At 42.2% G+C, this 12,609-nt stretch overlaps 2 protein-coding genes across 6 annotated transcripts in view; one reads left to right on the forward strand and one right to left on the reverse strand.

Moving 5' to 3' along the window:
- LOC108036460 (protein enabled) overlaps positions 1-12,609 on the reverse strand; it is a 43,281-nt gene that overhangs the window by 6,625 nt on the left and 24,047 nt on the right. For all 5 annotated transcript variants that reach the window (XM_044091795.2, XM_050887373.1, XM_050887371.1 and 2 more), the window contains exons 4-5: positions 4,499-5,261; positions 2,649-2,876 (exon numbers count right to left, since the gene is read on the reverse strand). In XM_044091795.2, the coding sequence (XP_043947730.2) occupies positions 2,649-2,876; positions 4,499-5,237 (967 nt within the window). In that variant the 5' untranslated portion in view covers positions 5,238-5,261. The remainder of the gene's footprint in view (positions 1-2,648; positions 2,877-4,498; positions 5,262-12,609) is intronic.
- LOC108036177 (uncharacterized) lies at positions 3,211-4,200 on the forward strand. Its single transcript, XM_017112167.3, has one exon. It carries the CDS (start codon positions 3,256-3,258, stop codon positions 4,051-4,053), a length of 798 nt encoding a protein of 265 aa, XP_016967656.1. The 5' UTR covers positions 3,211-3,255; the 3' UTR covers positions 4,054-4,200.

The following is a 12,609-nucleotide window of genomic DNA, read 5'->3' on the forward strand; positions in this document are numbered from 1 at the left end:
ACCTACTTGAAACCTACTTTTAGCTTTGAGATGTGGTTTAAAAAACGGTCAATCAACAATCCACTGTTTTTAAATTGAAATAATGGAACACTTGTAAAAGTTTCGAATGAAGAATATGAAAATGGAGGTTCTAATTAATAAAATACACAAAAATAAGCAATTTAAATTCTCAAGATCTCGAAACAAAAAACCTTATTTCAATAACAATTGATATGCAACAGAAGACCCCGCTCAAAAGAAAGCCGAAATACCCAAGCATACCTTTATGCAAATGCGAGCGCAATTCTGCGCGATTCTGTGCCACTTTCAGATCGAACGGAATCAACATCAGAATCGAAATCAGTTCGGGAATCAGTTTGGCAGCAACCAAATGCACATGGCATGCAGTAATATCTCACGTAGCAATGCGAATTCTCGTGGATAATTCCTCTCCCACAAGACCTGGCCATAAGGGCCTGGAGTGGGCGGGAGATGAGAGATCGATAATCGGTTTTGAAATCAAGTCAGGGGAACGTGTAATAAGCGATAATCCACAATAAATGCGCATGCGTGCAGCGCCAGAAAAATACAAAGTACGAGGAAGAAGGTGAAACCATCCTCAGAGCTCAACTGGATCGAAAATTATAGCATTTAGGCTGGGAGCGAGGCTCGAAAGTCTTTTATGTTATTGATTTCCCATCGGCTTTTCTTTGGCTTTCGTTGAAAGCCATTTACAATTGTTTATTTAGCTATTTCTTACTTATATAGCAAACTGGAATTGACCTTGGGGCGGCACACTTGGCAAAAACTTTAATTAAAGCCAATTAAGTTCGGCATTAGAGGCGGCAAAAGCTCAACGAACTTAAAACGCGACTTTGGCATGCAATGGCGATGGCTTTGGAGTGGCTCTTGCCTTGGCCCGGGCCCCAAGATGAATGAATCTCGGGGAGCAGCAGCTGCATATTCCCGCGGCACCTGACAAAACCTGCCATATCTTCTTGGGGCCCCAACTTGCAGCTGTTTGGCCGCTTTTGTCGGCCGGCATCGCGGCCAGAATGCAATCATCAAACGTTTTGCGGTTGCCGCAGAGCGGTGGAAAACATTATTTGAATTGCCGTTTGCTAGAACCCGGCCTATAATGACTGCCTGCGGTCAGCCGCGCAGTCGGGGAAAAGTGAAAATCGGAAAAGTTTGCACTTGGTATGGATATTCTGGCTCTTATTTTCCCATATTTTCTCGTATTTTCATGTATTTTCGCCTTTAATTTGCCAATCACTTCATCAGCCACTTCCTGCCCTCGATTCCTCGCTTATCTAACTGGCTGCTCTAATACCCATATCTATTTCTTGTAACTCCATTCATTGATACAACGAAAAACCTCAATCACATATCACATAACCGGGCAAAAAGAAATGAAACAATCTTTGTGCGAATCATTGAAACTAAACTGAACTCAACCAAAGTAAAGTGAACTGAACTGAACTGCACAGAATGACATATAATGACCGGCTTTGTCACACTTCGTCGGCTGTTAACTGGGAGGTTTATTACACTGAGGCAAAAATCTTTAATAACGGTATACAAAAGAAAATGTTTTTTTTCTTCTAGAATAAGTTGGAACCCCGAGCATATAATTTATCATACAGATCAAAGCTCTATCATCTGCAAAATCGTATAATTTCAAACTTTTTTTTATTTTATTTAAGAACACTATCTATCCTTAAAATCCTAAAGAATATTACTTAAAATTGGAATTGGAAAAATGTATTCATATAGAGCTATACCTATTGTAGAGGATATAAGCTGAATACAAAACATATTTTTTTTAATTCTTAAGAACAAAGTTTTATAAAATTATATAGGTATTGTAAAGGTTTCGATATATATAGAGCAAAAACAAGTCTTTTATAGCTATTGTAGAGATGATTTAGATATTTGTATGACAATCTTATAAAACTTCTTCGTAGGAATTTATATTTTTAGAAAAATGATATAAGTCAAAAAAATAACCCATAACTTCCGTATTCAGACAATTTTTTGATCTAGAAATAATTGTTTTTCAACTTTAATGTATATTTTGTCCACCGTGTAGTGTACGATTTTGGGGTGGGCTCGGCTCCTCTTCAAAAACGAGACCACAGCCCGGCTCCGCACTTCCAACTCGTGCCGAGCTGAAAACAATACAAATTCCAGTTGCAGACACATCGGATCGCATTACAGCGGCGGTGTTGTCGGCGCGCATTGATGCGAAATCGGGTCAATACGGTATTTCGGAGTGTATTACGGATGGCAGGCTGCAAAACAGGCATCGTATCGATGACAATTGGCCCCTGATTGGCGCTGATTTACCCTCCGCCACACACGGAAGCACTGGGAGTGCCGCTTCCTATGTTTAGCTTCGGAAATTAATTGTTTCAATTAAAATGCGCTCTAAACTGAGCTCCTAATACCGGGCTGACAACACACACTCGCCCAGGCTTAATTTATGGACTCATTTGCCCCATCACCTTTGTCCCAAAAATTTCCCCTTCCTATGGGCTCGAAAATAAAACAAACTCCGAGGGGGAAGGAAGGGAAGAAAAAACACTCGAGGCGCCGCCACTTGATGGGAAAATCAATTTTCCGGCATTTGCCCGGATTTGGTGTCTATTTTTGGCCAAAGTACTTACCATTTCTCGTGGTGCTGGCCAGGGAAGTGGAGCTCCCAGAGTGCGAGTTGCTGTTGCTGACGTCAAGGCTGTTGCTGTTGCTGCTGCCGTTGGTGTTGCTGCTGCTGCTGTTCATGTTGCCGCCGCTGTTGCGGCTCGGTTCACTGGCTGGCAATGAGTTCGATTTGTGCTCATCGTCCAGGACCACAACGGGCACCGCTGTCACCAATTTGTAGTCGGGCAGGTGGCCTACACAGAAAGAAATGGACATCAAATTTATGTTGGATTGGTAATTTATTAGGTATCATGTATACCTTCTAAAAATGTAATATAGATCCTATATATAGTTAACTTGGTCGTTATTTCCCTGTAAACTTCCCTCTTTTAAATTCTTAAAAATAATATTTAATAATACTGAGTTTCAACAAAATAGCCATCTTATCTTAAACATATTTTCCTCCGTATACGGAAAAGAAACCGGTATCAGTTCTGTATAAGGAAATGAAAGCCGGGGTTCGAAGAGATTATCAAAAAAGCAGAGATAAGAGCGAGATTCCAGGAAGTCCTTAAGTAAAATCTGAACATGTAGGAGATCTATATATCAGTTCAAGTAAACTTTTCCATCGCAATGGTCGTCTACCTTCCTCTCATAATATTTATGGGACTATGTTGCCTGCAACATACAGTTCAAGCAGTGTTTGAGCACAAAATTTGCGGTCCACTAGTTGAACTCGTGGTCAATCATCTTAATGAGGGTCCATCAAATTTTAATAACTGGACTAAGGAAATAAGTTTGTCTTTGCATAATGAACAGCAGGAGCGAGTCTCATGGAATATTCCCTGGTCGCGTTTGCTGGAAGACGGAAAATCATCACTGGAACTGCAAAAGCAACTAAAGCCCAGAAATTCCTTCAAACTAAGGCTTTGGATGAGCCTCTATTGGCACCTTAAAAGATCTCAGCTTTTGAACGAGGTTCTTCTCTCAAACTTTGCCCTGGAATTGATGAATATTCGTAGTGCTCAACCAGAGTTGTGGAATAATGGTCTCCAGAACATGGGACAGAGTTTTCCCAGATCTTTGAGACTTCTGCTAAGAAGTTCGCGTTTGTGCTTGCAACACCAAATGTTGTTTGTTGGTTCTGAATATCACCTGGAATTGGGTGCCAATAGCAACTGCAGCACTTGGGAGGTTCAGGAGGAGAAGCAGGATCACTGGCTGAGACTAGTAAACGCCTGTGATGATAGGAGCCATTTCTTTATCAGCATGTTATCACAGGGAGTATCGCACTTCTTGTTCAGTGCCCCCAATAATAAGGCAACCCATTTTTGTGTGATAGGAGGTTTGGGGTTCTTCGAGGAAGCATCAATAAAGAATTTTGGTTGCCAGTGGCATTTAACTGACTGCAGATTTTTACACTTAGTTTAATAACTTAAAATAATAATCATGATATATTAAATAAAATAAAAAATGTATATTAATAATATTTCTATATATTATCAAAGACTCCGATAAGAAACTATAAAGGCCATAAAAGAAAAATTACTCATACGGCGTCTAGTTAATAAATGTGCATCTCCCCCCTTCTTAGTATTTCAAGGACTTTTTGGATTCCATATTATTTATTTAGAGATTACATTTATTAAAGATTTATTACAGAGAGTACACGGGAAGTATCCTCCAATCTCCTAAAACTTGGCTATGAATAAGTTACAAACTTTGAAGATCTATGCACTTTTTTAATAGTTTTCCTACTCGTTAAGGAAACTAACAAGTTTACTCAACTGTCAGCGGGTTTAGCGATCTTTTTTTGAAGGTCCATATGTGATACCAATGGTAGTTTACCCCTTGAATACCAATATCTTTTACTTACCATTGGGGGTCAGGGATCGACTGCTCTTGTTGCTGCCCGCTCCTCCGCCGGCAGGCACTCCCTTCTCGTACAAACAGCTACTGGAAGCGGCGTGCAGTCGCTGTGCCACATATTGCTGGTACTGGGCGGCATGTTGCTGCTGCTGCTGCTGCATGGTGGCAATGCTGTTGGTGCTGCCATAGCTCAGGAGCAGTGTGGCCGAGTGGTTGCCAGTGCTGCCATTGCTGCCAAGTTTCGAGGGCACGGGCACGTAGATGGTGGGTGGCTGGTGTTGCTGCTGCTGCTGCTGCTGGCGGTGCAGACTGGTGGCCTCTTGCAGCGACATCACCGATATGGCCGAGGGCGTCTGCCTTCCACTTAGCAGGCACGTGGGCGTGGCCGTGCGTAACGGCTGCTGCTGATGTTGCTGCTGCGGCAGACCTGCGGCAGAGGTGGCCGGTGCTCCGCCGGCCGTTGCTGTGACCGCTGCCGTGGCGGTGGCTCCATTGCTGGCCAGGGTGGTGCAGCTGAGGATCATGACGGGCGACTCGTTGAGATCAGGCAGCGATGAGGATATGCTGTTGCTGTTCGCGATGCTCTTGGTCAGTCGGTTGTTGCATGTTGCCGGCGTGTGACTCTTGTTGTTGCTCTGGGAAGTGTTGCTGCTGTCGGGTTGCTGCTGCTGCTGCTGCTGTTGGTGTTGCTGAGCGGCTAGTGTGCTGTAGGTGTCGGTGGATTTGCGCGTTTTGAAGAGACGCATACTATGTTGCTGGTGCTGTGGGCGCTGCAATGGTGCACAGAAAAAAGGAAACATTAAAACCCATTTAAAATATGCTTGAAAAATATAATAAGCTTAATTTTAACCACTAAAATTTATCAATTTTTCTTCAGTGTAGTATTAATTTTGAAGAAAGGGGAAATTGGAGCAGACCTGGCTCTTTTGTGGCCCAAATTTGTCTGCAATCCCCATCGAGATTCCCTATTTTGTTCGCAGCTGTTGCTTTTTTCGTCCAACGGAGCGTATAATAAACGCAAATTGCAGCGAATTTTAAAGTGTTGCTGCTGCCGCTGCCGCAGCAACTTGAACAAACAGCACGGCCAATGATTAGCCATCGATTTCCTACTTTCCTGGCTTTGATTTGATTGAACTACTCCAGATAGCAGTGATTATTAATCACTGATTAATTCCCAGCTCAATGGGTGGGTATATTTACAGAGCGTGTGCGTTCAATCCACACAGCTTTATTTATAGAGTAGTTTGTAGCCTTAAAATAGCAGCCCCCACTTTTCTCGCTTATCAGCTGCTTGGAACTTGCCCATGAGCTAATGGATCTGTCGTCTTATCGGTTCAATAAACGCATCAAAGGTGATTATCAGGCGGCAATAAAAAACGTAACCGAAAACCTGCTGTTGTGTGTGCTTATATAATATTTGCTCAGTGCCTGTGGCTCTTGTTCTTACCCACTGCCGGGTATCATAATATTTGCTCGACATTTTTGTCGACCGATTAGTGTGGGGAAATCAAGGAAAGTCAACGGCAGGCGGCGAAGGTCAGCCAGCAGCTGTCGAGTGGGTGGCCGGGCGGGCGTTGAACCACTCGATTGCTGCGCAACCACAGCGCTGGATGGCCCATTCGCCCAACTGCCTCTTACTTTTCGAATTAGCCAACCTGGTCAAAGCTAATTTGATGTTTTACGAGCCTGCTAGCAAGCTAGTTGGCCCTAGCCAAGTTAGCCAAGTTAGCTTTGCCAGCTGCAATGGCCACATCTCGTGCCCCTCGGTGCGGCTAATCGATGTGACATTTGGTTGTGCAGCAGGCGGACGCACTTCTTACACTGAAAGAATTTATTAACTGACATAATATTCATTTGGTAATTAAGTTTAAAGCATTTCCGAAAAGAATTAAACTGGTTGTGAAGTTATTTCTTTTTAAAAATAAATGTTTTATAAAAATCTTTATAAGATGGTATATTCAAAAAATACATATATTCCAAATATAGCTTTCTATAGCATGAAACAGATACAGAAAACAGGACTAAAATGTGCAAAAAAATATTTTATAATGTTAAGCAAAGTTCTTGGTTAAGGTGAGGATATTAGTCTTGTTATTAAAGTTAACTTATTTTCTTTCAGTGGATCCGTATATTGAACAGTGGTAAAACAGTAATAAGCCGCTCTTTGATTGTTTTCTTCTAAATTTATAGCCATAAACTATTAGTGCTAATAGCACTTAGAAAAATCGATTGGAGATGAGTTATAAACACTATGCTTAATAATGGCTAAGCTTCTGACCATTTATTGCCTAGTGCTTGAACGATAAACAACTTATTTATTTGTTTGTTTTTAAATGAACCATTACCTTTAACTGCCAAGAATAGTAAACATTGGTAGTCGTTATAAATATTTGCTTATTTATTTACATTTTCGTATTTTGTTATAAGTAGGAATATAAAAATCTTTAAGCATACATAGTATGTTTTTTCAAAATCAATATAGATATAAAAACTCTATAAAAAAAAGAAACTGCATAGAACTCTATTAAAATCTTAATTATGATTAACCATTGGTTAGAAAAAAAAGTCTACATTTGTATGATAAATTTCAACCACTGTTCACTGCCCAACCGAATTCTCCGGCATTTCCTCCTGTTCTTCTCAGGTTCCATGGGCATTCATGCCCCTAAGAATGACCCCCCTTTGCCATCCCAAGCATGCGCCATCGCCAGCTCCTCCGGCTACTGTTCAGTAATAATTTTACTAATTTTATCAGAAGCTTTTGAACCTTGTCTCGCTGATTTTTATAGACGCTTTTAAGCAGGGGCCTGCGGTTTGGAGCCGAGCAATACGTTGTCGTAATGTGCATTTAATTGGTCTGCGAGAGGTCATTGCCATAAATTGCCAGTGTGTTGTCTAATTAATAGTGCAAAATTTTAATGGCCAGGAGATGGAATCAGTTTCGCTTCGAGAATCGGAGTCGGATGCGCTGTCGGGGTCCGGAGTCATAGAACCCAGCGATATCCAGGCAAATGGCCGCCTTGTTTATGGGGCGAAACCAGTTTCAAGGACGCGCCGCTGGCGCAATTCCAAGAACCTCACTTGGCTCATTACCGCATGACGATGATGCGGACTAGATGGCTGCATGGAGGGGCCTCAGATCGGATCGGCTGGCAGCGGGATCCAAGGAGTGGGCAGCGCGAACGTGACTCTCTGTCCGCGGGGCTGACGATTGCTAAACTATTTTTTAAACTGCGCCTCAGTCGGACAAGGACAGGGTTAAGCCGATGGCCTTTCCTTCGCGCAGCTCCCCCCGTTCCCCCACCTTATTTGGCCGCACTTAATTTTATTTTAATTTGCCCTCGCCTCGTGTGTTTATTTTTTTCTTAATAAGTAATAACAACATTTTCTCCTCATCCTTTTAGCCCGATCCGCTGGAGGAGCCGGCTGCATAGTTGTAAAATTCCTGTAAACAAGCCGGGCTGCCACAGCTGTGGCATGCGGCATGTGGCAACTGCAACTGGCAACGCACACACACGCTGGCCAACGCACACTGATTCAAATGATCCCGCCAACAATTGCGGCAATGGATTGCCCCACGGGTTGCCAGAAGAGTTGGTAGGGCGAGTTTTTGATATATACAATTTTCATAGATTTTACATATCTATACCACTGCTCTGTAAAACGAATGTATCAATACAAAAGAATCCGAAAATATCTTAGAGTTTGTTTGAAAAAATATCTTTTCTTAATAGGTATAAGTAGACTCGGAAAATTAAAGTTTTATTTTAAAATTGAAAAATTGAAAAAATAAAAATTGTCCCACTCTTATGCGCTCTTACGAAGAAATTGGGCATTTAAGAAATAGCAAAGAACTCTGCTGGAAAGAATATATTTTGGGATCTGCAGATATTATTACTCATACGTAGTGTTGTTTTTGATGTACGATTTTGGTATAAACGGAGTAGATTTTACCTAAAAACTATTATTAAATTTCTTTTAATATTTTTCTTATTCAAAAATTAACTTGAAGAGCTATTTTTGTACAAAATTGTAAAAGATACACATTTTCTAGAAGTAATTTTAAAGAAAACCTTGAATTCTACTCCTAAATCCTTAAAATTGTATTAAGTTTTTGTTACATTTACTCAAAACAAAATAGCTCACTAAAAACATGAGAGTAAGAAGATACCTTCGACATCTTTAAGCCCGCTTCCCTAAACTTCTTGACCACCCCCCTGGTGGCTTTATCACCGGGCAGCCCAAGAGTTGTTACCTTTTGTTGCCACAAACTTTTGAGTTATTTTTTCTGTGCATGCCTTACATATAGAAGCACACGTATATATATATCTTCGATATGGCCTATCTACCGTGTGCGAGCGAGTGTGTCTACTACTGGCAAGTCCGCATTCTTTTAAAGGTTGCCAAGTTGGCCGGGCCGAAGCCGAAAAAGAAAAATTGAAAATAAAAAGCAACAGAAACAGAAACCGAGACGCACTCGCAGACAGAATCGGAGTTTGGGAGTCGGGCAGTTGGAGTTTTGGGCCCAGGTCGGTGTTTTGGACCAGTTCGAACGAAACCTAAGCCAGAACCGAAAACCAAAAGCAAAAACATTTGCCCGCCGGCTGCCTTGGGCGGTGCGTCGGCGACTTTGGCGCATGCGTTCGGTTTTCAGTTTCATTTTGCTGGCTTGTCTTTTTGGCAGTCCAAAAAAAAACATTAACAGAGACTCAAAATCATATCTGTTCGGCCAGAACTTCTACCAGTTTTTGGGCGCCAATCACAGCTTTAATTGCACTTCGCACTGCGAAATCCCAGTGGTTTCGCAACTAGAAGTAAGCCACTGGAAACCGGCATTATGGCAAAGCTGCTGACCTTCAGCTGGCACCTGTTTGCCCAGTGCAGGAGGATTATCAGCCGCAGTCGCCGTTCCAGCTAATTAGGCCTATCGCATCATATCAGAGGCACAGGCTGCCAGTGACTCACTGATGGAATGTGGCCGGCGTTGATGCCGCATCGCATGGCTATAAATAGTTAACCTAATCAAAATGCAGGCGTGTAAGCAAACCATTTGCATAGTTGTTGATGGTGATGTTGCTGTTGTCGTTGCAATGCTGCTGATGTTGCTGCTGCTGCTGCTGCTGCTGCTGCATGTTGCATGTTGCTCGCTGGCAATTAACTTTGGCATGCGCAGACATTGGTCTAAATGTCAAGGTAAATTATGATGCATTCAGCTATTACGTCTAATAGTCCGAAATTCATGCACGTGTGCAACTATTTTTAGTTGTTGCTGTTGCTTTTCCCATTTGCCGGCAATGACAGATCACTAAAACCTGCTGCAGCTCCACCCCAGCCTCCGCGACTCCTTGTTGTTGCACTCAGAAAAATACTATCCAAAATCAGGGATTTGATTGTTATGAAATTTGGTATTTACTGGCCAGTAAAATAGTCATTTTCAGGTTATAAATGCCGAAATTCAATGGCTAATAACATAAAACCACAAAATAAGAAACCACAGAATAAATAAATTTTAAATTACGATTTTAAGTGTAATGTTACTACTAACTCGCACATAAACATAAGAAGGTATTCTACTATTTTTATTGTTAACATAACATGGGCTCTGAAAGAAAGCAAGAAACTTCATCAGAATTTTCGGATATATGTAGTTAGTTTAAAATTTTTCTCCTATTGATTTTGCCTAGTTTTTTTTCCCGTGTTCAGTTGTTTGATGCATGTCTTTGGCTGCGCCCTTTTCTACGCTAATTAAGCTGCGACTTGGACCCAGTCTCAGTCTCAGGCCCAGTCCCATGCCCATACCCTCGCCCAGTCTCAGTCACAGAGTTTTATCTTGGGCTAGAGCGAGGCCAAGGCCCCTTCGATTGCCATCTGAAGAGATGAAGATGGGCTGGCAATCGCAGGAAGAGTGGCTGGGCCCGCGGCGGTTGCAACATTTAATCATCACATTGCTGCAAAAATCGTATAATTAGCGTTTTTACGATTACGCGCTTTATCAAAATAGCTGCGGCAGCGGCAGCGGCAGCTATTGCACATGCAGTAATAGTTACTGATTGCAGTGAGTATGGTATCTTGTGGTTCCATACCATGGGTGATAACGAAGAAATATGATTTCTTTTTTTATCTTTTAAGTATAATTTCATAAATATATCATATCATTTCGGTGCAGGGTTAGTTATAATAAAATCTCTGTAAAAGGTGTCCTTCAGATTTTGTTAAATCCAATTTTTGGGCCTTTTTAAGTATAATTTTAAAGCTAAACCATACTTGTTTATTAAAACTTTATGACCATAATATTAAGCTTTCTAAAGTAGGTACATTTACAGCAGTAGTTCATTTCCCTTCTGTATACTAAACTTATCATTATGATGATAAGTGGATTTAACCCACTGTACTGTAGATAATGAAATATTTCGTCTCTTCCCCAGAAAATTGCTGGAACAGATACATGCACTGTTATAACTTTTTTAAAAGATAGTTTCGATGAAAGTCACACACCCACAGCGAGCTGAAGCCTAAAAAACTTATCAATTATGGCTATCGAACAACTGTTGTCCGTAAGCTAATACTTTCGCTGCTGCTGCTGCTGCTGCTGCCGTTGATGTTGCTGCTGCACTGGCGCCAGCAGCATGTGTTGCTGCTGACAGGCAATGACAGGACAGGACGCCACGTCCACGTCCACGTCCACATCCTTGCGGGCTTCGCCACCGGCCACTGGCAACTCGCAACTCGACACCAGCAACATGTGATGCAATAAAAAACGGCCAACAGCCATGTGATGCTTCACTTAATCAGGTGTTGCGACTGATCCGCCACGACAATTACACACGAGTGCTGCCAATGTTGCTTGTGGCAATTATGCCTTGAACTTGTTCTGACTGCGCAGCAGCAACAGCAACAGCCATTGCACCGCTCTGAAATGACAATTTCATTTGGAGCCCGGTGGGTCTGAGGCTGGCGAGGTTGTTCAACCCAGTTGGCCACAGCTCCATGGCTTGTCATTAGCTAATGCATGACGGCGGTGGAGCAGGAGTGCTTAGAATGCGACTGAACCGCCTGAACCTCAATTATGAGTGCCCATGTGCACTCGGGGAATGTGAGGTTTCCCTACGCATTTTGGCTCTTGACCTGGCTTTCAGATCTTGCAGTATCCGTACTTAAGAGTTGCAAGATATAACTTATGCATTGAGAAGTTTGATCAGGGCGGCTCTTTATATAGATTAATAATGATCCTTTATATTTGGTTTTAGAGTTTTTTAGAATTGTAGCTTCTATAGTTTTTCTCTAAATAAAGGACTGAATAAATTGTTCATGTTGTACTGATGCAATGCATAGTGATAAAAATGCTAAGATATTGCCATATTGTACAATAATAACATCTGATACCTTGCGAAATCTTGGCAAGTGTAATGTTGTCAAAAGTGAATTGGTACTCTGTCAAAAACTGATCCTTCTCGGCTTCTAAGGTGTCAAGTCCCCAGAAGACCCGGGTTGAAAAGTGAAAGGTAAACAAGGGGCCGCATCGCCCGCCATTATCCCTTAGGATTAGCAGATCCAAGTTTACTTTGTGTCGGATCTCTGTCAACATCTTTAAGACGCTGCAAGCCGAGTGTGTCCAGTTTTATGGCCGCAATTCAGCCGGGCCTCGGTTAGGAAACAAACAGTGTCTCGTAAATGTTGTCGCTCACTTTTGACACCTCGATGATTTTGTGTGTCAGGCAAACAACAGGGCCAGCACCAGCCAGGCCAGCGACAAATTCCACGATACTAAAACAATAAATATCCACACAGGGGGCTTTGGCACTTTTCACTTTTGTTTCGAGGCGAACAGTGTGCTGCTCTTGTGGCCGTAATTTATTGGACATTTCCTCTGATAGCTGCTCATTAGCTAAGAACACAAATCACTGGCAATGGCTAACAAGCAAAAATAAGTCTCCGAAGACTGCAGAAAACATCGACATCGAGCTGGGGGCAAAAGGCCCGGGGGCGAAAGCAATTTCCTTGGAAAATTGCTGACGGCCTGCAATCGCTCAGGACGCTGGATGCTGGGGACAGGCCAAAGTTTTGCCTCCGCGAAGGCGAAGAGCGCAGCGCCTTCATCAATTTTTATATCGATGAAGA

Source organism: Drosophila biarmipes, chromosome 2R, assembly GCF_025231255.1.
Source record: "Drosophila biarmipes strain raj3 chromosome 2R, RU_DBia_V1.1, whole genome shotgun sequence".
Lineage (NCBI taxonomy): Eukaryota > Metazoa > Arthropoda > Insecta > Diptera > Drosophilidae > Drosophila > Drosophila biarmipes.